The sequence below is a fragment of the Amblyomma americanum genome, chromosome 7 (genome assembly GCF_052857255.1).
Source record: "Amblyomma americanum isolate KBUSLIRL-KWMA chromosome 7, ASM5285725v1, whole genome shotgun sequence".
Lineage (NCBI taxonomy): Eukaryota > Metazoa > Arthropoda > Arachnida > Ixodida > Ixodidae > Amblyomma > Amblyomma americanum.
Genome location: NC_135503.1, coordinates 67,041,586 through 67,065,586, shown reverse-complemented (window position 1 = coordinate 67,065,586; position 24,001 = coordinate 67,041,586). Strand labels below are relative to the sequence as shown.

Below are 24,001 nucleotides of genomic sequence, written 5' to 3'. Positions count from 1 at the left end.
TGACCTCTTCGCGGCGAGCACCGCGGCAGGAGGCACCATCCAGCGAGGCATGGTGCAGTGGGTGTAAGTGATGGCTCTCATGTACCAGTGAGGCAGTAACGACTCAGGAATGACACGCGTTGGGCTTGCTCCAGGATTATCACAAAACCAAGTTACCACACGACTATACGTCAATACCACATTCCTACTGGTCTACTACGTCGGTCCAACGTTTAAATAGTCCCAGCAAACGTCTTCTGACGTGGCCTGTAGTCAATGTTGCCAGCACAACTTTGAAACGTTCCAAATATCACAGCGACGCATTGGCTGAACGAGATACGATAGGAAATGTGGTGCACTACAGTCTTATTCATACAGACACGGCTTAAGGAAGTTTAGAGAATTTTTTTTCAAGAGTGTACACTTCGCTCTCGTTTTTAAATATGAATATTGAGGAATATAAGGCCGCGAATTCCACACTCGCCTGCGCCAGTCGCATTTTGGCAGTGAAGAAACGCAAAACTATAATGCACGTAGATTCCACCACACGTTAGAGAACTTCGGATAGTCGAATTGAATTCGGAAGCCTCCCATTTGTCGGGCATCATGGCCCATGGTGTTGCTTCGGAAAAAAAACAGAAAGCATCATCGCATTGCTTAAAATTACAGCTTCGAATAACAAAAACAGAGACAGGCTTCTGCATACAAATTCTCAATACAAGTAGAGTGACCAACAGCAACTGGTTTTCTTACTATTAAGCAAGTAGACAACAAAACTTTGATTAAACTGGTGTTCGAAGCAAACTCTCACAAATCAACTTTCCGAATCCGCAAGAAACAAGAAATCAGCACTAATTCTCGTCATACAACAAAATAAGGCCAGCGTAATCTGCTTTGATGCTCTACGGTGGGTGGTATGGAAAACAGGACAGAAATACACGTTCTGCTGAGCTCGGTTAATTATGCAAGCAGACGTGCGCCGCTTTTGTTAAAATACAGTGCATTCTCTCATGCCCCATGGGGACGTTAGGCAATTTCAGCACTCGCTGCACTATCTTCCTTTGATGCTTGCAGATGCAATTCGCGTGAGCGAAAAGGATAAACCAGGAAAGCGCATCACACAACGAGCCTTTCTTCGCGGGCGAACCTCTGTTTAGCCTTTTTCCCTATGCGATTCCTCTTTTCAAACCACCGCATATATCACCAGGCCTGTGACCGCTGGGATCTTTTCCGCGTTTCATTTTTTTTCATTCCAGCGAAACTCATTTCTAACATCGCCAAGCTTTCTTCTGTTCTACTTTTCTCACCAGTTAGTTAAAGGGCTACAAAGCGAATCTTGACTGTGGTAGATAAAAATCTCGCGGTAGCTAGTGCTCCGCGCTTAAAATCTGTTTGTTATAAGCAGAAACAAAACATTCACTTGCTCTTTTTTTGCCAGTGTTCGCGTAAGCTACTCCGTAACTGGCGATAATGGAGCGGCGTCAGAATGTTCACGTTCATTGAAATTGCGGCTGTTGGTTGCTGCTAGCGGTCCTAACTGTGCATTACTGGCAGCAATTCCTTGCCTGTTGCAGGAATATAAACAAAAAATTGGCTGTGGTTTAGCTCTGGTTAAACCTGGTTGAATTGCGAAAGCTCGCTTAGCTGCTTCGGGTTCTCATCGTTTTCGCAATCGTTCTTCTCTATGTTCCTCTGTTTTCTGGGCACGTTGCAACCTCTTTCTCTCATTCTTCCTAGCTTGCTCAGCTTTCGCCTTAGAATTTAACTGTTCCGAAGCAGTAGAGCAACTAAGCAACTAGATCCAGATATAGACTCTTCGTCGGTAACTTCTATGGCGAGACTGGTGAACCAACGCGTAGTGCACCGCTATATATCCCAGTGAAGCTGCCACGGAGCGAGCGCAAGGCGAGGAGGTCGTCATATCAACGACGGAGAGACCACCTGCTTGGCGCGGCGCCGGCTCGGGGGCGACGGCACACGCGACGAGCGGCTTCCTTCTAGCTGCGGCGGGGAGCAAGCTGACGTCACGCGTCGTCATAGCAACGGAGAGAGCTGACGTCACACCACCTGCCAAGCGCAGCCCGACTCTGGGGGGAGCACGGCATACGCGACGGGCGGTTAGACCTGGCGCAGTATTGCTTTCGCAATAAAAGAAAGAAACCGTCTCTATTCGTGCCACAGCTTCTTCGTGTGTCTTGCAAGCACCAAGAAAGGAAAACGTTACGGGCTAAGGTCATCACCATTTGTCGTCTAGTTCCGTATCATGGTGAGCTCGGAGAAGAAATCAGCAGGCCTCCTTCTTGAATATCCGGGTTCACCGCGCGTAAATATTGTATTCTGTTCAGTCCTGTCCACTTCAGAGAAGCGAACACACTTTCCCTCTCCGCTTTATTTTCCAAGCAACACGCTGGCTCATATGCGTCCGAATGAACAGCGACGGATCCTGTCGTCACTTGACGAAATATGCCTGAGGTCAATTATACGAACGGCGTCTTTCGCAGTGAACTGCTCCTACAATTCGTTCATTGGACAACTTTACCCATACCATCATCGCTTAAGTTGAGAGCGGAATTACAACTGGGTTTATTAAAAGTACCTTTAAAGTTAAAAAAAGAATGATTATAAACAAGCACAAAATGCGAAACACACTGAGTAACGAAAATGTGCAGACTTTACTCGAAACAAATGGACTATGCGTTCTCTGCAGTGTCCGCTGAAGGTTGGGCTTCAGTAGAAGTCTGCACATTCGCTTGTTCTGTGTGAGATGCACTGATGGCAAGTAATCACGTGTTCTTAGAGTTTTAAGTCTAAAGCTTAAATTGTTTATGTGACACTCTTCATAGCTTCGCTCTCGAAATGGCTACTGCCTGCATCCAGTTTCCATGAAGTGAATCCGCACCCGTCCGCGCATGCGCGGGTTGAGGCCCATCTGCTTCGTCTTCGCTGCCGGTAGCGGGCATGACGAGCTCATTGCAACGGAAAAAGAAAACCAGATCCGTAGCCTGCAGTCATGTCTATTACCTTTAGGCGAAAATATGTAGAGTGAAAATTTTGACAACACTCCACCTCTAACGGACTCGTTGTCCTCGCAATTAGAAAATAAATAATACAAAAAAGCAATGACGTCCTTTGCGTAGCCTGACTTCTCGAGGATATGATTGAGGTATTTCCTGCATTTTCAATTCAGAGGGTACACTGAAACATTTGTGCTTTCTGACTTGGGCGAGCATAAAATATTTTCGCTACACGTATCGTAAAAACACACATTACGAATCGGCACAGTGCGCTGCAAGCAATCTGTGTCTAATATTCAACAGTTATATCACCTTTGCAGTCATTTCAAGAGAAGCAGTCGTCATTTCGTATGCCTGGCGCCTAAATTCCGCTTTCTCTTACCGCCCATCACGGGCAGCCTTAATTGCGCCGCTCATTTAGAGAAGCAACGGGCATAAAAGCCTTTAATCATCTCTCGTATTTTCCTATGAAGATTTTTACCTCTTACCCCCGCAGGGGGGCGTCTGCAGCTTGCAGGCGTCGGTGAGTGGCGAACCGCGGGTTCCCGAGCATCCGCAGGGACATGATGAACCGTGGATGGTGAACCGTGCATAACCACGGACCCGAGCACCCGCGCTTCGCCGTGCGTGGCATCGTCGTGTCCGTGGAAAAGGGGATCCTGGTGGTTGAGCCGATGCTGAGCGTTTGGACCTTTAAGGCCCCTCGGCGGAGGCAACACACCACTTTGGCTCCAGCTTCTTGTAGACGGCACCTCCGGCCTGACCCGACCGGGGGAAATCGGCAGTCGCCTTTTCCTGTCCTCCCCTCGGTCTTCCACTTTCCTATCATCTTTCTTAGAACTTTCCTATCTCCTCCTCCCTTCTCGGTTTTTTTTTCACTTTTCATAGGCGGCGAGGGTTAAACTTGTGTGGCCAACCACCCTGAGTTGTGTCGGATTTGGTTATGGCAGTGGTGTACAGCTGGCGTGGGCAGGGCTTGTTTTTAAGTTCCTGTCCTGTCCCCTTGTTGGGCTCCATGGTGGGTGGCTGGCACCATGGCCTAAGAACACCATTTTTTACGGCTACCTCCTTTCTTTCAAATGATCGTCCTCTGAAAAGAGGGCGGACCGATGTGACCTCACAATTTTTCAACAAAAAGAAGGCAACTTTCCCAAAGTACCATATTGTGCACAGGGAACGAAAGGAAAATCCAGCTAGACTAATATCCCTATTCATAGTTTCAAAAGTTCTCACAGATTCGTTAGGTCCGAAGTACAAAGTAACAAAATTAGCTAGTGGAGACCTCCTGCTAGAACTTGTTGACATAATTCAAATTTCAAAACTGGCAGACATTGAAACTTTCGGTGACATCTCTGTGTCTGTAACACCCCATAGATCGCTAAACACTGTACGTGGTGTCATCTCCGATAACGACTTTTTGAACCTCACAGAAGAGGAAATGCTGGAAGGACTGTCCGAGCAAAATGTAACCAATGTATACAGAATAAAAATATGCAAAGAAAACAAAGAAATTCCAAAGAAACACATGGTACTGACCTTTGCTTCCTGCACCCTGCCAGAATCCATCCAGGTAGGGTACGCAAAAATATCCGTCCGACCATATATCCCTAACCCCAGACGCTGCTTCAAATGCCAAAGGTTTGGCCACGGCTCCCAAAGCTGTCGCGGCCGCGATACATGTGCCAAATGTGCCTCCAATGACCATAAATTCGAAGACTCCGATGCTTCACCACGCTGTGCAAACTGCGAAGGCGATCACGCCGCCTATTCGAGATCGTGTCCTGCATGGAAAAAAGAAAAGGAAATTATTATCATCAAGACCAAAGAGAATGTTACATTTAAAGAGGCAAGACAGCGTTACGCAATGACTCGGAGCACATTTTCTTTGAACGCACATACCAACTTTGCCGATGTGGTGAGTGGGCGCGGCACACCACAGCGGCCTTCGGCACCTGCCCAGCTCACACCAAGCGAGGTTGAGGCAGGGCCATCCGCGCCCCTGGCAGATGCAGCGAGAGCTGCTATGCCACCCCCACAAACGGGGCCGTCGGCCTCCAAGTCGGCAGCCCGCAAAGATTCCCCCATTCGGGAGAAGTCCACCACCCCCCTGCCCGTGGTTTCCCCACGGATCTCCAGCGCCTCCACTGAGGCGATGGATACAACTCAGAGCTCGCCTCGGCCGCAACGGCGGCGGGGCTCCCTTGATCGCAAAAAAGAAAAAAAAACCTTAATAACGGGCCCTCAGCAAGGAGGGACCTAAGGTCTCAATGCAATCTCCCCCAAAATCATCGTGGCGTTCCTTATCCACTGGAACTGCCGTGGAATTCTAAATAACTATAGTGACGCAACAGATATCCTGAACTCTCTATCTCCTGAAGCACTATTCTGCAGGAGACCAACTTGGGACCTTCTCATAAAAATATTTTTAAAAAGTATAAAGTCTTTCGCTGTGACCGTGAGCAAGCAAATAGGCTCTCTGGAGGCGTTTCTGTTGTAGTTCAGAGCGGCGTCGCAACCCATGAATTAAAGCTCCTGACGAACTATGAAGCTGTTGCAGTCACCGTCCTAAGCTTTAAAACTATTACCGTATGCTCTATATACCTTCCACCACATCTCACTGTTACACTACAAGGTCTAGAGGAGCTTTTTAGGCAGCTACCAGAGCCATATCTGGTAGTCGGGGATTTTAACGCGCACTCCTCGTTTCGGGGGAGTGAACAGGCAGACACTAGAGGTCGGATTTTAGAAGATTTTATTCTGTGCAACAACGTCTGCTTGCTCAATACAGGCAAACCTACATATTGCTCTTCATCCTCAGGTAAAATGAGTTGCATAGACTTGTCTTTTAGCTTTCCATCCGTTTTTACCGATTTTAAGTGGGATATTCTTGATAACCCGTACGGAAGCGATCACTTTCCAGTAGTAATTAACTGTGCTACACCACCACCAATAATCCCAACAAAACCACGCCTTTGGAAGATGCAACTAGCGGACTGGCCACTATTTCAAGAAAAGGCCTGTCTGGAGAAAATTTTTTCTGATAATCTTAGCGTTGACGAACTAAATGAAAATTTTAGAACATGTATCATTGCGGCTGCACGTCTAGCCATTCCTCAATCGTCAGGATTTGTACGGCAAAATAATGAGCTCTGGTACACACAAGAGTGCAGAGAAGCAAAAAAGAAACAAAACAAAGCCTGGGGAACTTTCCGAAGATACCCCACACACGACAACCTCATAAATTTTAAAAAGGCGAGAGCAAAAGCACGATACATACGTCGCAATGCTGAGAAAACTTCATGGGAAAACTATGTGTCGTCCATATATAGTTCAGTTACATCGAAACAAATGTGGGAGCAAGTCCGCAAACTTAATGGCAGCTTTACTCCTTTCACAATTCCTTTCCTAACAGCTCCGGATACACAAACAAGCATTAGCAAACAGGCCGACAACCTAGGGGAACACTTCGCCACAGTTTCTAGCTCCTCACACTACACCCAATCATTTTTGAAGCACAAGACCACAATTGAAAAACAACGACGGCCGACAAGTGGCAGCGCAAATGAACGTTACAATAAATTAATTACACTACAAGAAATACGTACAGTGCTTTCGGCGGGCAAACAGACAGCACCAGGACCAGATGAAATCCATTATGAAATGCTTGCTCACCTATCCGAAGATGCTGTGGAAGCTCTTCTAAAATTCTTCAATAAAATATGGCAGTCCGGAAAAATGCCAGACGCGTGGAAAAACGCCGTGGTTGTTCCATTCCTGAAATCTGGAAAACCGCCAACTTCGGCCGGTAGCTACAGGCCAATAGCACTTACGAGTTGTCTTGCTAAAAGTTTTGAAAGTGTGCTAAATATTAGGTTAATGTTCATCCTTGAATCGCGAAAAGTTCTTGATATCCACCAAAGTGGTTTTAAAAAAGCATGCTGTACAAATAACCATCTCGTCCGTTTTGAAAGCACAGTCCGTGAAGCATTCATACACAAGCAGCACTGTCTAGCAGTATTTTTTTTACTTGGAAAAAGCTTATGATACCTCCTGGAGGTATGGGATTCTTCGTGACCTCGCGAATCTAGGTATCCGTGGCAGGATGCTGAACTGCCTAAAAGACTTTCTTTCTGACCGTACCTTTCGCGTACGTCTAGGCTGCACGATTTCGAAAAAATTCATCCAAGAAAACGGCGTACCGCAGGGGTGTATTCTAAGTACCACAGTCTTTATTGTAAAAATGAACTCAATACCGCGAATAATTCCGAAGACCATCATGTATTCCGTATATGTTGACGACCTTCAAATTTCGTGCACATCTTCCAGCTTATCAACATGCGAAACACAGGTACAACTTACAATGAACAAACTAGCGACTTGGGCAGACCAAAATGGATTTAAGTTCTCTCCACAAAAAACAGTTGCTGTCCTTTTCTTATTGAAAAGAGGCATGCAGATTTATCCCACCCTGCACTTGAATGGAAGTGTTCTACAAGTAAAACAAGAGCATAAATTCCTAGGCATAACGTTTGACCGAAAGCTCACATTCTTACCCCACATAAACACCCTCAAAAAGAAAGCTTCTCGATCTCTAAATATACTGAAGGTACTCTCACGGAAACAATGGGGGTCCGACAGGTTATGCCTTTTACAGATCTACCGCTCCGTAGTACGGTCCACTTTGGACTATGGATGCATTGTTAATGGGTCTGCAAGACCATCATACCTCAAAAAACTGAATCCCGTACATAACCTGGGTCTTCGTATATCAACTGGTGCATACAGAACATCCCCCATAAATAGTCTATATGTAGAAACAAATGAACCATCTCTTGCAAACAGAAGAGCAATACTTACCTGTGCATATGTACTAAAAATAAGATCCTTACCAAAGCACCTTTGTTACCCCATAGTTACCAAGTGAACGCCTAGAAGACTGTTCAGTAATAATCCACAATCGATCAAACCTCTGTTACTACGCTTTGAAGATGCATGTCATGAACTCGGAATACTAGATGCTCTACCAAAAATTGCCCCGAGGCACGACCCATTGCCACCATGGTACTGTCTTCCCGCTGCTTGCGACTTCACGCTAACACAGTTTCGTAAAAAACAAACACCACATGAACATCTACTACAAGAATACTTGACTTTGAAAGAGAAATATTCAAGCTACATGGAGGTTTACATAGATAGCTCTAAAACAGCGATGCACGTTGGAAGTGCCGTAGTATAAGGGAAATGAGAAAAAATAGTAAGATTGCCTAGTTATGTATCAATCTTTACTGCCGAATGTTACGCAGTGTGTATGGCTGTGGACAAAATAGTACATGAGAACATCGAAAAGAGTATAATATACACAGATTCCCTCAGCCTACTCACAGCTCTGCAGTCATGAAATGCAGTTGAACGCTTAGTAGGCCACATCATACACAGCACAGAAAAAGTCACAACACAAGGACATATGATAAGGTTCTGGTGGGTCCCGAGCCACGTCGGCATAGAGGGTAATGAGAGAGCAGACTCAGCAGCAGTAAAAGCTCAAAAAGTTGAAAAAAAAAGTGTGAGCATACCCTTTAAAGACTGCATGAATTTCATACATAACAAATTAAAGAACAAATGGCAGAAAGAGTGGGATAATGAACTGAACAACAAATTACACTTCATAAAGCCCACCTTGGGGGAATGGAAGTCATGCACACACCAGGAACGTTTCACTGAAGTTATCTTATGTCGCCTTCGTATAGGACACACACACTTGACACACAACTACTTACAAAAGAAGCCAAGCCCGTTTGTGAAAGATGCGCGGACGAGCTCACACTAAGTTATATGTTATTTACATGCTCATACCTAGAAAAGCTAAGAAAGAAGTATTTTAATCAATTTTATAATCAAGGCATTCTATTTCACCCAGCACTAATCCTGAGTGATAATGCAATTGTTGACATTTCTGATGTTTTTAACTTTTTACGAGAGGTTGATTGTCTAAATGAACTGTGAATGCCTCACTTTTATGGGATACACCTCAGCCACTTTCTCATTCTTGAGAAGAATGCTGAGGTGTGTATTTCATTGGTTGGGGGCCTCGACATCCTTCCTCTGCAAAGGATGGCCGCTGAGGTTACCTGACCTTTTTTAAAGCTTTTACCATGGACCATTTCGGAAAATTCTGCTTTTACCTTCACTAGATGGTGTGAAATAACATTTTAGGTCCTTTACGCCACCGCTTCATTTCTGTCATATAAAATTCGGTACAAGACAATTTTCTACACCTTCGTTTGGCGCATGATGGCCTTAGCCGCCTATGTGCCATAAAACCCAACACAACACATTTTTACCTCCTACGTTTTTCCTCTCCTCTCGGCAATGCTACTGCGGCAAAAGCTACACTCTAACAAAAGGGAGTAAAAATAGAGTAAGCTGCCCTCTTGTGCTCTCACTCCCTCTTTAAAAAATAGTGCGCTAGAGGGAAGCTTACTCGCTTTTTTACTCTCATACAGGCATATTAATGTTTAGTGTGCTTGGACAGCTATGCCACAAGAAGCACGCATGGAGCCAGAAATCGTCAATTAATATTCGGTGAATGTGGCATGTCTTTTCATCTTTTCGGTCGCTCGTCCTAAGGCCGTGTTCCATAAGCTGTTCATTTTAAAATGGCCACTTTGCGGCCGTATGATCCTCCCTCATTGGTCACTGAGATTTGACCGCCGCAATAAAGCGTCTGTGGAAAGCGGCTTGGCCATTGGGTGGTCCGTGACAGGACCTCACCATTGGCTGCATATCGCAGCCAATAGCAGACAAAGGGTAGGTCCGTTCGCCTGCTGTTCACAGAGCGCTGCGATGCACCTCACCAGTGGCTGTATATTGCAGTCGATGCCAGCCAGTGGTGAGGTCCGGCTGCCTTCTACCCAATGGCCTAGTCGCTTTCCACGGACGCTTGAAAGCCAAATTGGCGCGAAATGAACAATAGAAAATGGACGGCTTATAGAATACGGCTCCAGGTACACTTTTCTTTCTTCTCTCAAGAAAATCTACAATTTATACGTATTGAAGCAACATGAACGAAGAAGAATGGCGAAGAAGAAACCTTTCTCGTGACTTTTCAAGTGCCACTCGTTTGCGCTTACATTTGTACAGCTTCGCACCGGAAAGGATAAAGCATGAGTATTAGTGACGCAGCAATCAAAACGTCAAAGATAGAAAACTTTCTGTGGGCCTGTGTGCCTTGCAATTTTCATTTAACACCAGTACGGTTGGATTAAAGAGGAGAAGAGGACGGAAAACTTCTATCGCCCCCGATCGAAAAGTTTTTCATGAGGAAGCAACATTGAACTCTATATTTTTGACGAACTGGTGATTATGGATTTTTATGGCGCAAGGGCATCTATGGCCAAAGAGCGCCATGGCACAAGGTATTTTTCGATTACTCAAGGTGGGGTCAAGGACCCATTTTCCAAGCATTTCACCGTTTACTAGCCAGGCCAGGGGAAATCTTGTACCCATTGTATCACCGGTGGGTACTCGGCGGCACTGCGGATCGAACCCCGCACCTCCCGCATGCGAGGTGGATGCTCAACCACTTGGCCACGGCTGCGGTCCATTTTTTTTTTTTGACGAACTAAGTTCAAGAACTAACAAGACCACCTTTCTTTGACATCAGTTAATTTTGTGGCAACTGTGGAATATTGTAAGATACTGTTGAGAACATATCAGTGGAAATAATCTAATCTTCTGATAAGGAGCAAAACCTTGATTTTAAGTTTGTCCTGCGCGCGAAGAGAGTAGTTAAGACTGGCATAGAAAACCAAAGGGGTCCGTTTTTGACAGTAATTGAGGCCCGTTTTTGACGGTAATTGAGGCAACTGCGAAATATTGTAAGTCACTGCTATAAACTAATAGATACAAATAGTCTATTCTTCCAATGCATAGAAAAATCTTAATTTTAATGGTTGCCCTTCATATGCGTTGAGTAGTTAAGAGTGTCTTATAAACAAATGGGGTCTGTTTTTGACAATAAATAGCCGTAAACTACAAGCCTCCCGTGGTGGAAAACGCTGATATATTGATAGTTATTGTGCGCTCTTACATGTTAAAAAATTGCGTTCATAAACACCTTCTCATTTAAAAATGGCACTTGTCCAGAATTTTTGGGCATGAACTGTCCAATACATACCCCTCCCACGGTACATATTCGTTCCCTCCAAAAGATGTCCATAAATCCACCCTAAAAACAAACTAACAATAGTTATACAATTTATTTGCAGTTACACAGCGCTCTGCCAATGTCAACCATGAGTCTAATGTAACCGCGTACTTATCGCTTTCTAATTCTGCTTTACGTAAACCCATTACTTGCACTGTCGAGCAGCGTCTGCAGGGTGCACGTGTCTGCAGCGTGAGGAGGTAAAGACGCCGTATACGGCGGCGCATGCTTCGTGTGTTACGTAAAACCGATGTGAGGCGGCGAGCTTGTAGCCAGTTTCGTCTGCAGCCACGTCTGCTTCAAGAGGTAACTCGTCAACTCGTGAATAAATGTCGGGGACATTTGTGTCGAATGAACGCCAACATGTTTTCCCACATTACTTCGTTATGTAACAAGGGGCGTGGGATGCACTATACGCAGGTTAAAGCGCACAATCCATGTAATCACGTAAGCGTGGGACCGATAGGAAACACAACGCATGAAAACGTATACACACCCGTCTGCGCTTACGAGAAGAGCCTGAAAGGTTCTTCGACGCCAGCGTCAGAATGCAACGCCAATTACTGTTCTCGTACGTCGACCCTTGTAGCTATGACGACGGCTGGACAAATGAGATAGGTTCAACGGAGCCGACCGTGTCCGTGCTAATGTGACTCGCTTATTTGATTACCCCTTTCGATGATTCGCCCTCTTCGTAGCCCATGTAGCGTTGGAGGACATCTCTCTTCACGGTGCTCGCATTCCTACGTTCTCATTACACGCACTCAGCAATCCTTCGGGGCTCGTATGCATTCTCTTTCTTTGCAGGGGAAGTATAAGTTGGTATTACGGCTTTATTCTCAAATGCTTTATTTCTCATTCCGCCAGCATAAAAGCGTTTTTTAAGTATTAAGTGCGTAAATTTCCTTCAATAAGGAAAGCAAATGGAGGCCAGCAACAGAACTGCGGTGAGCCTTCAAAGTCCGAAACTATGTGTTGAATATTGAACTGAATATTTGCTCTCGCGTATTTAACCATATCAGTGATGCTGTCGGTGCGTTAGAAGACCTGTTCGCCCACGTACTTCATTGTTTCCACGAACATGATGCAAAAAGATATTTCAGAAGGGTGGGTCGAGGAACTGCTAAGCTTGCTGTTCTTTCGCCAGCATTTCAACTCGAGCGGCTGGTATTAAGAAGTGCTTAATGACAAGGTCCTCGAACCATATTGCCGTTGACTAAATTTGGTTACGCGTTAGGGAACTTAGATTATTTGTTTTTTCTTTGTAAATCGCGGATTGGCAGTTCAGAAAAAAAATTATCTTCGAGCGTTTCATTTCAGATATGTGCGATCCCGAAGCAAAGAATTCCCACATCCCACACGTATCTACGTCTCTGTCGTTGGCGGCTGCTATGCTGGCGGCTGCTAGCAGTCGCGGTATACGGTAAAGCTGTGCTGAATCTACGTAAATAAACCTGAGTACAACTCCGTACTTCTTTTTTCTTGGTAAAAAAAAATGACTCTCTGGCTCTGACTATAGGTATTGCAACGTAGGCCTTGCAGCGAAAGAAGTATTATTGCTGAAAAAAATTAGGATTTATAAATGGCAATTTTTTCACCTCTACTGCGTTCAAACTTGCTCTCGCTACTTCGACATCAAGAAGGGCTCCGTGATTATAGTTTGTGAGTGTATGGGGTGTAGCGTAATCTCACGGATTCGAGCACAACAACTCTCTTGATGACGACTAAGTTTGCTTGTGAGAAGTGGTGGTGTCACGCATCTCTCCGGAGAACATTCGGACTGAAAGAATGGACTAGGCGACGGGTGTACCCACACAAACGTACATTTAATACACCCTACGTGACACACAGACTAGAACACAAAACTAACAAAACTAACACAACACACAAAGGCTATAAATACACACGACCCGGGCACACTGCTACCAGCGTCTACTACTAACGTTCTACTATTCGTGGTCGGCGTTTGTGCTCGCGGTTGGTTCGGTGCGGCTGCGGCGTTGTATGGATCCCGTAGCCAGCGTCGAGGCGGCGTTCGGCGTGCTTGGGCTGGCGTTGCTGGCGGCGTTCGACGCCCTTGGGCTGGCGTCGCTGGCTGCGTCGTACAAACTCCCGGTCCCAGCGCCCGTGGAGGTGATGCCGGTGTCATTGGCGTGGGGGCACCACCCGGATGGGTGGCAACAGCGCTGGAGACACCCCTGGCCGTAGCAGGTGGTAGCGTCCTCCGTTGACTCCCTGGAACGGGCTCAGACACGGCAGGAAGTCCACGATGCGTTGCCGTAGAGCGCGAGCTCACCGGAGCAGTAGCCGGCGTCGCTCTCTTCCAGCCGATGTGTCCCTGACCCGCCGGAGCCTCCCCTTCTCTGCTGTTCCCCCCTGTGCCTCGCTCTCACTCGCCCTTTTATAGCCTCGGTGTTAGTCCACGTATGCCTTGTCGTCGTCTTCTTCTCTTCTCCACCAATCATCTCTCTCCACCTCACCGAATGCTTCTCCACCAATCATCTCCCTCCACCTCACCGAATGCTTCTTCTTCCTCTTCTTTATTCTTCGGTTAATTTGCGTCGTCTTCTTCATACCTTTTTCATTCAAAATTTAATTTAGGCTCCTTAATATATGCGACAGGTGGGGGTGACGAATCCTCCATGTATTTCTTTCTTTTTTTTGGCTTCTAGGGCTTATAAAATCATAATTTTCAGTGAAAGCAGCCTATTTCTCGGCGATCTGTCAATGCAGGTCAACTTTAGTTTACCCTTAATTCCTCCTTAAGGATATAATGGGACAGGTTTAATGAGTAATGCCTATATATGCGGAATTGGCCATTCTCAACTTTACATAGCTACCTGGGAGTCGCCACAAATCTCCTCCCGCAGTGGTTCAGCGGTAAAGGATGCGCCACTGCCCTGCAATGGCGGCCGCTGCCACTGGTGGGGCTTGTGCGACCCAAGTGGCTCTTCACGAGCAATCTCTTGCGATCAATCATGAATTTAAGAAACCGCCTGCCCCGGTGGTTAGTTTGATTACAATCCCACTTAGGCCACCGAGATCACGTGATCTAGGTCGCCCATCTAAGTTGCTTCTCCGGTAGGTGGCTACCTGGGCCACCATGCGCCCTCTTATATTTCGCTAACAACGCCGACGCCAGATTTTCTGGGTAACTGCGCATTTAACGCCAATGCGTTAAAATGTGAGCGTAAAAGGTGCAACTCAAACCCGATGAACGTTTAGAATGCCGCAATATGTGCGTGCCAGAGTTACCCCGGGAAAGGACTGTGTGTGTAAAGGGGGTGATTAAGTGCTAAACATCCAGCGTGTACACTTCGTGAAAGCAGTCATGGCTCTTCTTCCTTCTTCCACTGAAACCAGCAAGAGTCATTTTGACGTCATGCCACTGCGATCGACCGTCCGGACCAAAAGGCGATACAAGGGCATGCTAGCCCTTTTGAACAGTGAGGGCTGTCCTTTTGTTAGCACGGCACTATTCGTACCACCGTCTTCCGCCGCCCCCCCCCCCCCCCCCCCTCCCTCTTCCCCCATCCTGCTCGCCCTGACCATCTTCTTTCAGGGCTAGCGCACCTTGAGCCGGGATGCCACGTTTGGGGAAAAACTAGGATCATTTGTCATTATTATCATTAGTACTCGCAGAACACCGCTAATGAAAGCTGTCAACATTTAACCACAAACGACCTTTTGGGAGTGCTTGCCACTCCGTCCGGCAGAGACCTGTGCAAGAATGGATCGTTTTTTTTCTATATTTGCTTCAACCAATATTCGTAAACAAATTAAGCCTAAGTTCCTTACTAATCTCATTAGATTCGCATTAGATTCTTGCTGTAATCTTTATCCGCTTCTTCTGCGGTGGTGCCAGCTCCGAAGCTGCGCACAGTGGGCCGCAGGCTAAGTTTATCGCTCCTGCGTCGGCGTTAGTAATTGCTTTCCAGTTATTTTGCGGGACCGCCGGCCAGAATAACACTGCCCGAGGGAATAGGGAAATGCGGGAAAACCTAGTAATGCGAGGGAAAAAAAAGATCGAAGGCTAAGCGACAGAAATGCGGACTGCATGCAGCTCTCTCTTCCGACTCTACAGAGCAGGGCCCGCCCGTTTACGCCTGGGTGTCACGCAATCCCACATAACCTTGGGGCATCGCATGCTTCTCTTCGCATTTCTTCATCATGGGGAGGAGAAACCAATTTTTCCAGCTCGCGCACACGGTACACTCTTAACACGAAACGGAGTAAGCACCCACCATTTTATAAAAGGGAGTACGCGAGAGGAGAGCCTATTCTCTTTTACGCCTTTATTTTTATTTACTTATTTACCCCCAGCGCCAAGCGGCATTACAGGGAAGGTATGTACAAAAGAAAACATGACATAAGCAGTGTCAGCCATGAAAACAAGTCAAAATCTCACACACCACAAAACCTAAATATTCGTTATAACTTCAAAAAGAAAATGTCATCGGACATAATGCAAGCAGTGTCAGAAGGCAATTTGTTCTAATCACGTGTTGCGTTGGAAAAAAAAAGACAATCGAAATACGTCAGTATTGGAGGCAATCTACCGTACTACGCAGTCCTGGATATAATGAGGAGCTAGTATATATTTCTACTGCGTACACTGAAAGAGTATGCACAGACTGAACGTACACTGAAAGCGTATGCAAATAGCCCCTGTGCCTAAAATATTAATGAAATGAAAAAAAGGCGAAACAAGCGAGTATAAATTTTTAATTACGCTGACAGCCCATCAATATGCAACGGGAACTAGCCATCAATCCGGTCTGATGGCTCTTTAAGGCGTCATCTATGCGTCACGTGAGCGAAGTTTTTTCAACATTAGGCCCAGAGCCGGCTCAGAAGGAGAAAGAAGAATATGCTTTTTAGAGGAGGAGGAGGAACAACTTTATATAAAGAAAAGAACAAAACGACCTCAAGGGTGGGCTCCTACTTGTCCAAGAGTACGCTGGCTTTTTTTTTGTTTTTCACTCCACGGGCTTAGGCGCTGCTGTACGTGTACGCCTAGCATGTACACTCACAGAAGAGAACACACTTGATGGCGGCAAAACCGCGCGTATGGTTAGCATTGCCGTTTTCATCTCTTACTCTTTTTTCCCCCTGTAAAAAGGACTTCACGTCAGCATGATATGACTAGTTGAACATACATCTATGAGCTTGCTCGCGACAAATTAGGTTTCCTATTTTGGTCAAAACCCTATTCTGTGGAATCCGCGGCTCGAGTATGCACGTTTTGCCACGAACTCTGCTTTCGTATATGGTATTGACCATGAGGTGTCGTGCACTAAAGGGATCATTTTCAGACCAAGGAGAGCTCTCAGTGGCGGCTTCCTTTCCCGTATGTACCTGCATGGAGGCTGAATAGACAAAGCCGACTTCAAAGGAGAATGAAAAGGCATACCCGTACCTCGGCAAGCCGGTAAATTGATTTTAAATCAGCCTTTTATGTCTTCTTATTCCTTTGTTCATTTTTTTTATTTTCGAGAAGAAAAAAAAGGGTGGGTATACATGCCAGCATAGATAACGTTGTTACAGAGACTTGATTTCGGCATTCCCATTTGTGTGCTCTGAATGCTCAAAGTGGGAAGAAGCTGGAGTGTGAATGCATGAAGGGCAAGAAAAAAAAAGGAGTACTTACGATTGAAGAGAACTGAAAACAAAGAATAAAATTTAGGAAAAAAGAGGAGCACTGTCGTTCAGAATGGCTCAGAATTCAATTCCAGGATTTCTTTGGAATGCCTCGAGCGCAATGCTTACTGATCCTTAGGCGCAGCTGGTGATGGCGCCTGCAGCGATAAGTAAAATAATACCTGAGAGGCAGCAGCGCAGATCTGAGAACAAGTAAGCGTTGATGGTATCGTCGCGGCAGACAAAAGGCGTATATTGGCTTCGGTGTGCCATGGGATGTGAAGAACGGACATACATATCAATAAATCTGAAGGTAACGGTGTGGACTTCATGTGACTGGAAACGCATTCAATGGTGTTGGTGGCTCAGCAGGTGCAATGGTGTGAGGAATTACTGGTGCAAACTATACCGGTCTGGCTCATGCAGAGGTAATTGCAAAAATGGCCCTTCTGATTTGCCCTGTACTGTATGGAACTGATAAATATAGCAGTAATCATTCGACCGTAACTGAAATGGCGGGCCTACCAGCTGCCGAGAAGGGCGCATGAAAGGAAACCATTTTCTGGTCCCTTAGCTCAGAAAGACATCTGCGGGCAGAAATCAGGTAGCTGTTGCTTCAGTACTTGTAGTCAACAAGTCTCACAGCCGACTTAATTCTTTTCACGCACCATTTCTGGCGCGCCTTTGAATTATACCGTGTGTTCTTTTGATTATTTTCGTTTCTTCATTCTTTTCATTTCGGCTACATTGAATAACTCGTGCCCAACTTGACTAACATCTGTACTGTTCCTTGATACACTCTCAGACTGTCTCCTCCTGGCCATAATATTGTCACGCGATGGGTCACTACGCTGTGGTCACTGTAAATGACGCGAGAGAAAATAGATTACGAGCAAAACGTAAAGCAACCATGTTGCTTTTCGCCTATAGCGCCAACGTTCCTCCCAAGACGACGTATAGCAATCTTTTCATGTGCCTCTTGTTCGCCATTTCTTTGTTTCTTTTTCTCACGAGCACCTGCGTAGAAACGGACTACGCTGGAGAATTTAGACGAAGTACTTTGGCCTCAGGGTACTTTTTGATGCGAAAACTACTTCACGGGGTGCAACCGGCTCATCGGGTTTGTGTGAAGCTTGACCGCTCTCGCGCTGCGCATTGTACAATGCCGTCTTCATCACCTTCCATCTGCGCTGCGAACAAAAAAAAAGGAACAGCTTAACCTCGATCACATCTGAACCTGAGCTGTGATTACGCCGCCAGACGTGCCGACGACTCCTCGAAGCACGCCTTAATGGCAAGCGAGCCGGGTCCGTCTGACATATCGCAGGAGGAGTAGCACCAACTACAGCGCCTTGATGCCCAGCGAGCTATGAGCCCATCCTTGCTACAGCGGATTTCGAACATTTAAATTTCCCATGGAACATACGTTCTTGCGCATCAACACAATGTGAGGTTTCCATGACGCTGTTGCGCTGCAGGATTCCTCGCCTTAATCTATACTCATTGCGTTCTGGGTTCACGCCGTCGATTCTATGTGCGTCATGCGGGGACGTTGAAACGATAGATCATTTAATCCTCTACTGCCGGCTGTTTTCACGGCAGAGAATGCAGTTTTTGGAAAATCATCTCGCTCAATTAGGGCTGCCGTTTGCTCTTCCCGTCCTCCTCTACTTCGATGCAACCGTCAAAGGGCATGCCATTAGGCAAGTGTGTCAGCTTCTTCACAAGTATATTATTGAAACCGGAAAATTATTGTGTTAACTTCTCGATGCCTCTACTTTTCTCTCAAAATTATTTTCTGTCCAATAATTTCTTTACGTTTAGTTATTCAATCAACACCGCTTTGTTTCCTTGATTTTCATTCGTATTTCCTCAAGATCTCTCAAATTTCGTAATTTTTTTTCTCACAGATTTCTTTTTATTTATGGGCCGCTTGAGATAAACCTGGATGAGTTATTTCTTGTTTGGATCTGCACCAAATCCTGGCCAATCTCCCACCGTGGGTATGTGCCATTGCTTATGAGGCAAAAACAAACAAACACATGGCTAAACGCAATGATGACTTTGCTAATCAGCGGCGGAATCGTCAGGTCGCGTCAGTGGCCGAAACACTGGATCAGGGAGCCGTTAGCCTTGAGGAACAGTGAAATCGAAAACGGGCAAGACAAGAGTTACTACATGAACAGTATATATACCAGCAACGTTTCAACGCGCAACTGAACAAACGCTAGGTAAGCGCGGTTGGCTATTGCCGCTTTCTTTCGACTATCCGTGCCACGTATGCGATCGATTGTGGCACCTCAAAGACCTAGACAAGGTAAGTTGAAGACACGCACAACTGGCTCCCTGGGTCAGCGGACACCTGAATCGCGCTTTCCGGTACGTGGCGGTGGTGTCCACATGCAAAGAACAGTGCTTCTGCACAAAATTTTGTGCTTAGCAATGCTAAACCGCCAGCCACTTTTTTTTCTTTTTTCACGTGGAACCGTAGTATAGTAGACGCCTGTCTCAGTAATTTCTACGCTCTCATAAAATCAGCATATTTATATGCGACAGATAGGAAAGAATGTCCTACATTTTCTGTACTTCGTACGACACAGAATGCACTTAGACGTGGCATGATTCGACGAGCTATTCCCAAATCTGTGGCTGGGCTACGGTTGTGACATTTTTTTTAATTATTCACCACTATTTTCGTCCAATAGTCGAGCTTCACTTGGTCCTCGCACGCGACGGCCCAGAATAATTCAGGGCCCAACCCATCACCGGCCGTGGAAGAAAGCACAACGCTCCTCCCAACTTACTCCCTCCCTTCTATATTCCCCAAGTTCCCACCAGCTACATGGGGCCAGAACTTACCGCCAAAGTTTTTCTCGCATTCCCCTATTCATTCCCTATTTGTACAGCGCTGAGATATTCACCAGACTTCATGCAACGCAGCACTCATGCTACGAATAGTGTGTTTCCTCTATACCCCGTATCTGGCGACACCCTGCTTTATTTCAGTTCAGGGAACAGCTGTCTGTATGTCCACTGCGCTCGTGCGTTTCTTGGACAGCCAGCCCGCTCTCATGAAATATGAAGGAGTCGCCATAGCAGCCGTGCTGAATTGCATGCATGGTCTATCGCCATTGTTACGGCCTCTGCTTGCACAGCCAGCAGGGACCACTTCTTTCGTGTTCTGTTAGATATATGCATACTGGATGCCAGGCGGTCGTCATATGCGCAAGTTTTATTCGCACGACAAGAAACCAGCCGGGACTTCGGGTCCGCGCTGCATGATTAAGAAAAGTGCACAGAAGCGAGCGGAAACAACTTATCTATTTTTGATTTCATAACTCTATTCTTTGGTCGTGAGGTTTTTCCCAACCGCCTCCTTAAATGATGCATAATCTCCAGTTTACAGGCCCATTTTTCATGCATGAAATATTTCCCTCTTTTTTCTTGAATGGAAGCGTGGTCGTAGCCTGCACCAGACACTGCAGCATTCCGGTGAAGATGTTTTCTTGTACCTCACGAGGTTCGGGACCCTACACAATCTGTACAGGGAAGAGAACAGCGTCCTACAGATCAAACGATGATCATTCGTTTTCTATTGTCAGTAAAGAGAGTAAAAGTAATACAAAACAGCAAATACTCGGAACAGAATCCTAAACGTTCACGACAGTTTTATATCGCGGCACAAAGAAACACAAACAATAAAAGAAATGAACATAGAAATGAGCTTAGATATGCCAATACAAAGGGCTTGCCTGCTCGAGAAAAGAATGTAGGAAAGAGAAGAAAGAAAGAAAGGAATAAAAAAGACCGAAAGAAGCAAAAAAAAGAAGAAAGAAAGAAAGAAAAAGAAAGGAAGAAAGGAAGAGAGAAAGAAAGCAACTCACGTGTCGATGGTCCCATGAAACCATAGGAAAACAAGCCGCAAGGACACAAAGTAGGAAGCAGAAACTTTTAAAAAATGTGCGCACAGTACATTCGAATCAAGCCTCATACAATGCGCAATGAAAATTTTCAAAACTCTAAAACCGAGTACTCTAAATACGGTCTCTAAAACTACGTGGATCAGTTTTCTTTATCGCCGAAAAGTGCTAAATTTATGGCCCATTTTTCTTATATTTGCTGAGTGAGGCCTACATGGCATAGAATAATGCCTTATACTCAGGCGGCTGCATGACACACTGGATCACAGCATGTAGTTTAACGGTCGGCGTCCAATATGACAGGCACATTGTGCCCAAGAAATTATCCTTAATTCGAATCTACTTCTAGTCTCTCAATGGCAGCTATCTAAACCACGTTAAAAACTCGTGTATTGCTTGCTTATTTTGTGCCTTTGTTGTGTGCACTCTCAGTGGATGATACGCATGCAAGCGCGAAAGCTAATTACAGCGTGCATTGAAGGAAATTCCAACTGCAGCATATTTTCTCCGCGCATCACGTTTCTCCCTTTCGAAGGCTTTTCTAGGCTGTTTTCAGAGCTCATAAAATGTTTTTTCGAATGGCTATTTTCGGAAGCACTGCTTCATCAAAGTGGGCTGCTAAGCCCACGCCTTATTTTATTTCTGCTCGATTGAGCAATGAGGAGGAGTACATGCTCAGACACCATGCTCCGTGTGAATCGCTCGGAAAACGCGCTGACGGTCGTATTTGAACGCCCGTTTAGATTATCTACTTGAGCGAACATGATTTTAAGGGTGTTTCTTTCATCCACGAAAGGCTGCTGAGAAATACCTTCTTTCGCTCTCTTCATCTCCCCCTTTGATATTTTGAATTCGCTATGCACTGTTTTCTGTACTGTAGTCTGAATGGGCTGCACTGCATGGGCTGCCTTTGTAAGCACTTTGTGTCGTGTAAACTGCTTTTCTTTTGAAGCAGTGGATTCGGGATCTCATTCTGTTTAAACGGCGTTGTCATCGTCGTATGTCGTAACAGGAAACTCCAGCGTTTACCTGAAGGCCGATGGGAGTGTTGCCCTGTCCTGCCTCAGCCTTAAGACTTAGATCGTGGTGTGGGTGCTTAGGCGCGCAATCCATCCATGTTCGCGAGATCACTGGTGGCTGTCACTTCGCCACGTTGGGAAGCGATGTATATTTCGAACATTTTCTTGTTTGCATCTCTTTCTACATGTCGTCTGGTCTTTCATAACCATCCATTCTTTCACTTTCATGGTGATTTTTACATGTTGCTTATTCCTCGATACTTCCCTCATTTCAGTGTTTGGGGTCTATCTCCTGTGCAGTTGCAGCCAGGTGGGTTGAAAGCAGCCATTGCTACGTTGATGCAGCGTCTGATTGGACCAAAGCTCAGTCAGATGACGCAACAGTTAGGTACAGGCCCACCCGCCCAGCCGTCTGGCCGACAAAAGGCTTATGTTCAAGAGTATATACCATTTGGACTTTAATGTGAAAATATTCTCACTCTTTGATTGTTAGAGAGCGCCGCCAACATGGCTTGGACGTGAGCATGCTCCTGTTCAACCATAATATGTTTCCTGATATTATTCCCGGCAAATTCAGGCGAACTTCTTTCAAAAACAGCGGGGAAATCCGAGGCGGAACATGAGGCCAAACCTCTCCGATATATTTCAGATCTTTTCGTTCGAATGGCAGCCAGCATAAAAATAAATGACGATACTAGGGCCCTGCGGGATTCGGATCACCTCCGGCGCGAAGTACGTTCGTTTCCCAGTACCTTAGAAAACTCGTTCAAAGCCGTAGCTTCTTATTTTAGGCATGGTATTTTTACTCAGGTGAAATCATTTATACACAAGAATTCTTTACAAAGCAACCAGGCTGCAACGTCAGACCAGCCTAACCACACAAAACACATCACAACAGCACTCATACACAAGCATATACTAAAGGGAAGACAAGGCCGAAATGGCGATAACAAGGTGGTACGAGTCCGGTGTCTAATCAGGTTGTATATACACATCTCTTAGGTATTCAGTTATCACGCAAATGGTTATTTTGATGAGACGATTCAAAATGCAGTCATTCATAGCGGTCTTCAATAGTATGTGTAGTTCGAAAACAAACATAATGTGTAGTAGTTCATAAATATACTAATCTAGTAAACTAAGGCACAGCGTACGAATACCGACTGACGCGCAGCCCCAGGCTGCGCTACTAAAACCGCTTTAAGATGCATAGTTGAACAGTACTCGCAAGGAACCGAAACCTTCGCCGACGGCTCATGTTCTTAGGAGATTTCATTCTGGGGTTTCTGTTTCCTCTACGAGGCGAATGCTATCCTGTTGCCTTCAGTGGACGATGTCTTCCACGTCGACAGATCTGCACAGCATCGAAGAAGCTGTCATATATATCTTGCACTGGATAGCAGGACGATTGTTGACATTCACGGACTCCAAACCAGCAATATAGAACATCTCAAGCATGATAAAGGAAACTAACCACCAGCTAGTGTGTCCCTTGACAATGAATATCTCCATCACTTCGGGAGCGTCACAGAACCCTGCATAAAATTCCAATAGATCCCATAGCACTGTGAAATTATGGACAACGAAAGGGTAGTCGAAGAGGCTCGCAAAGGTCTCCAGCACCGGTACTTCAGTCGGATTTTCTTCGTAAACACTGACGCGTCCTAGATGAGAAACACTCCACTCCATTGTCTTGGAGTTTCATTTGAGGAGCATCTGCGGCTTCGTTCTTGAGTTGTGTCCGACAATAAAGAAGCAAACGGTGTCGTGTCTCAAGTAAGACATTATTCGCCATTCGCTTCGTCTTGCCTTCTCTCGCCTGCATAACGCTAATTCGTCCAAACCTGAAATATGCATGCGCACCATTAGACCCTCATATTTCTTATTGGATTAAAAACCTTATACCAATCGGAAATCACGTAGTTAGATTGATCTGCTCAAACTATTTTTATCGTTCAATAGTCACTGTCATAAAACCTAAAGCTAAGTTACCTGACCTTGAGATACGCCGCAAAATCTGCAGACTGAGCCCCTTTCGCAAAATTTGTCATTTATCCCCCAGAGATTTAAAACCACCTCATCTCTCTTCCCTTCATCCCAGTTCCACTTTAGCTGCTTGCACTCCTCGTGCAAGTACCACTACGCCACTGCATTGTTTGATTGCCAAGACAGCAGCTGACCGGAATGTCTTGGCCTCCTGGTTCCGCGTTCCGTACCAGCAGC

At 45.7% G+C, this 24,001-nt stretch overlaps 1 protein-coding gene across 1 annotated transcript; it reads left to right on the top strand.

Moving 5' to 3' along the window:
• The first annotated feature begins 4,008 nt into the window (after positions 1-4,008).
• On the top strand, positions 4,009-23,957 carry LOC144097762 (uncharacterized). The gene is made up of 2 exons (XM_077630399.1): positions 4,009-4,908; positions 23,880-23,957. The coding sequence occupies exons 1-2, from the start codon at positions 4,009-4,011 to the stop codon at positions 23,955-23,957; spliced, it is 978 nt and encodes a 325-aa protein (XP_077486525.1).
• The last annotated feature ends 44 nt before the right edge of the window (positions 23,958-24,001 follow it).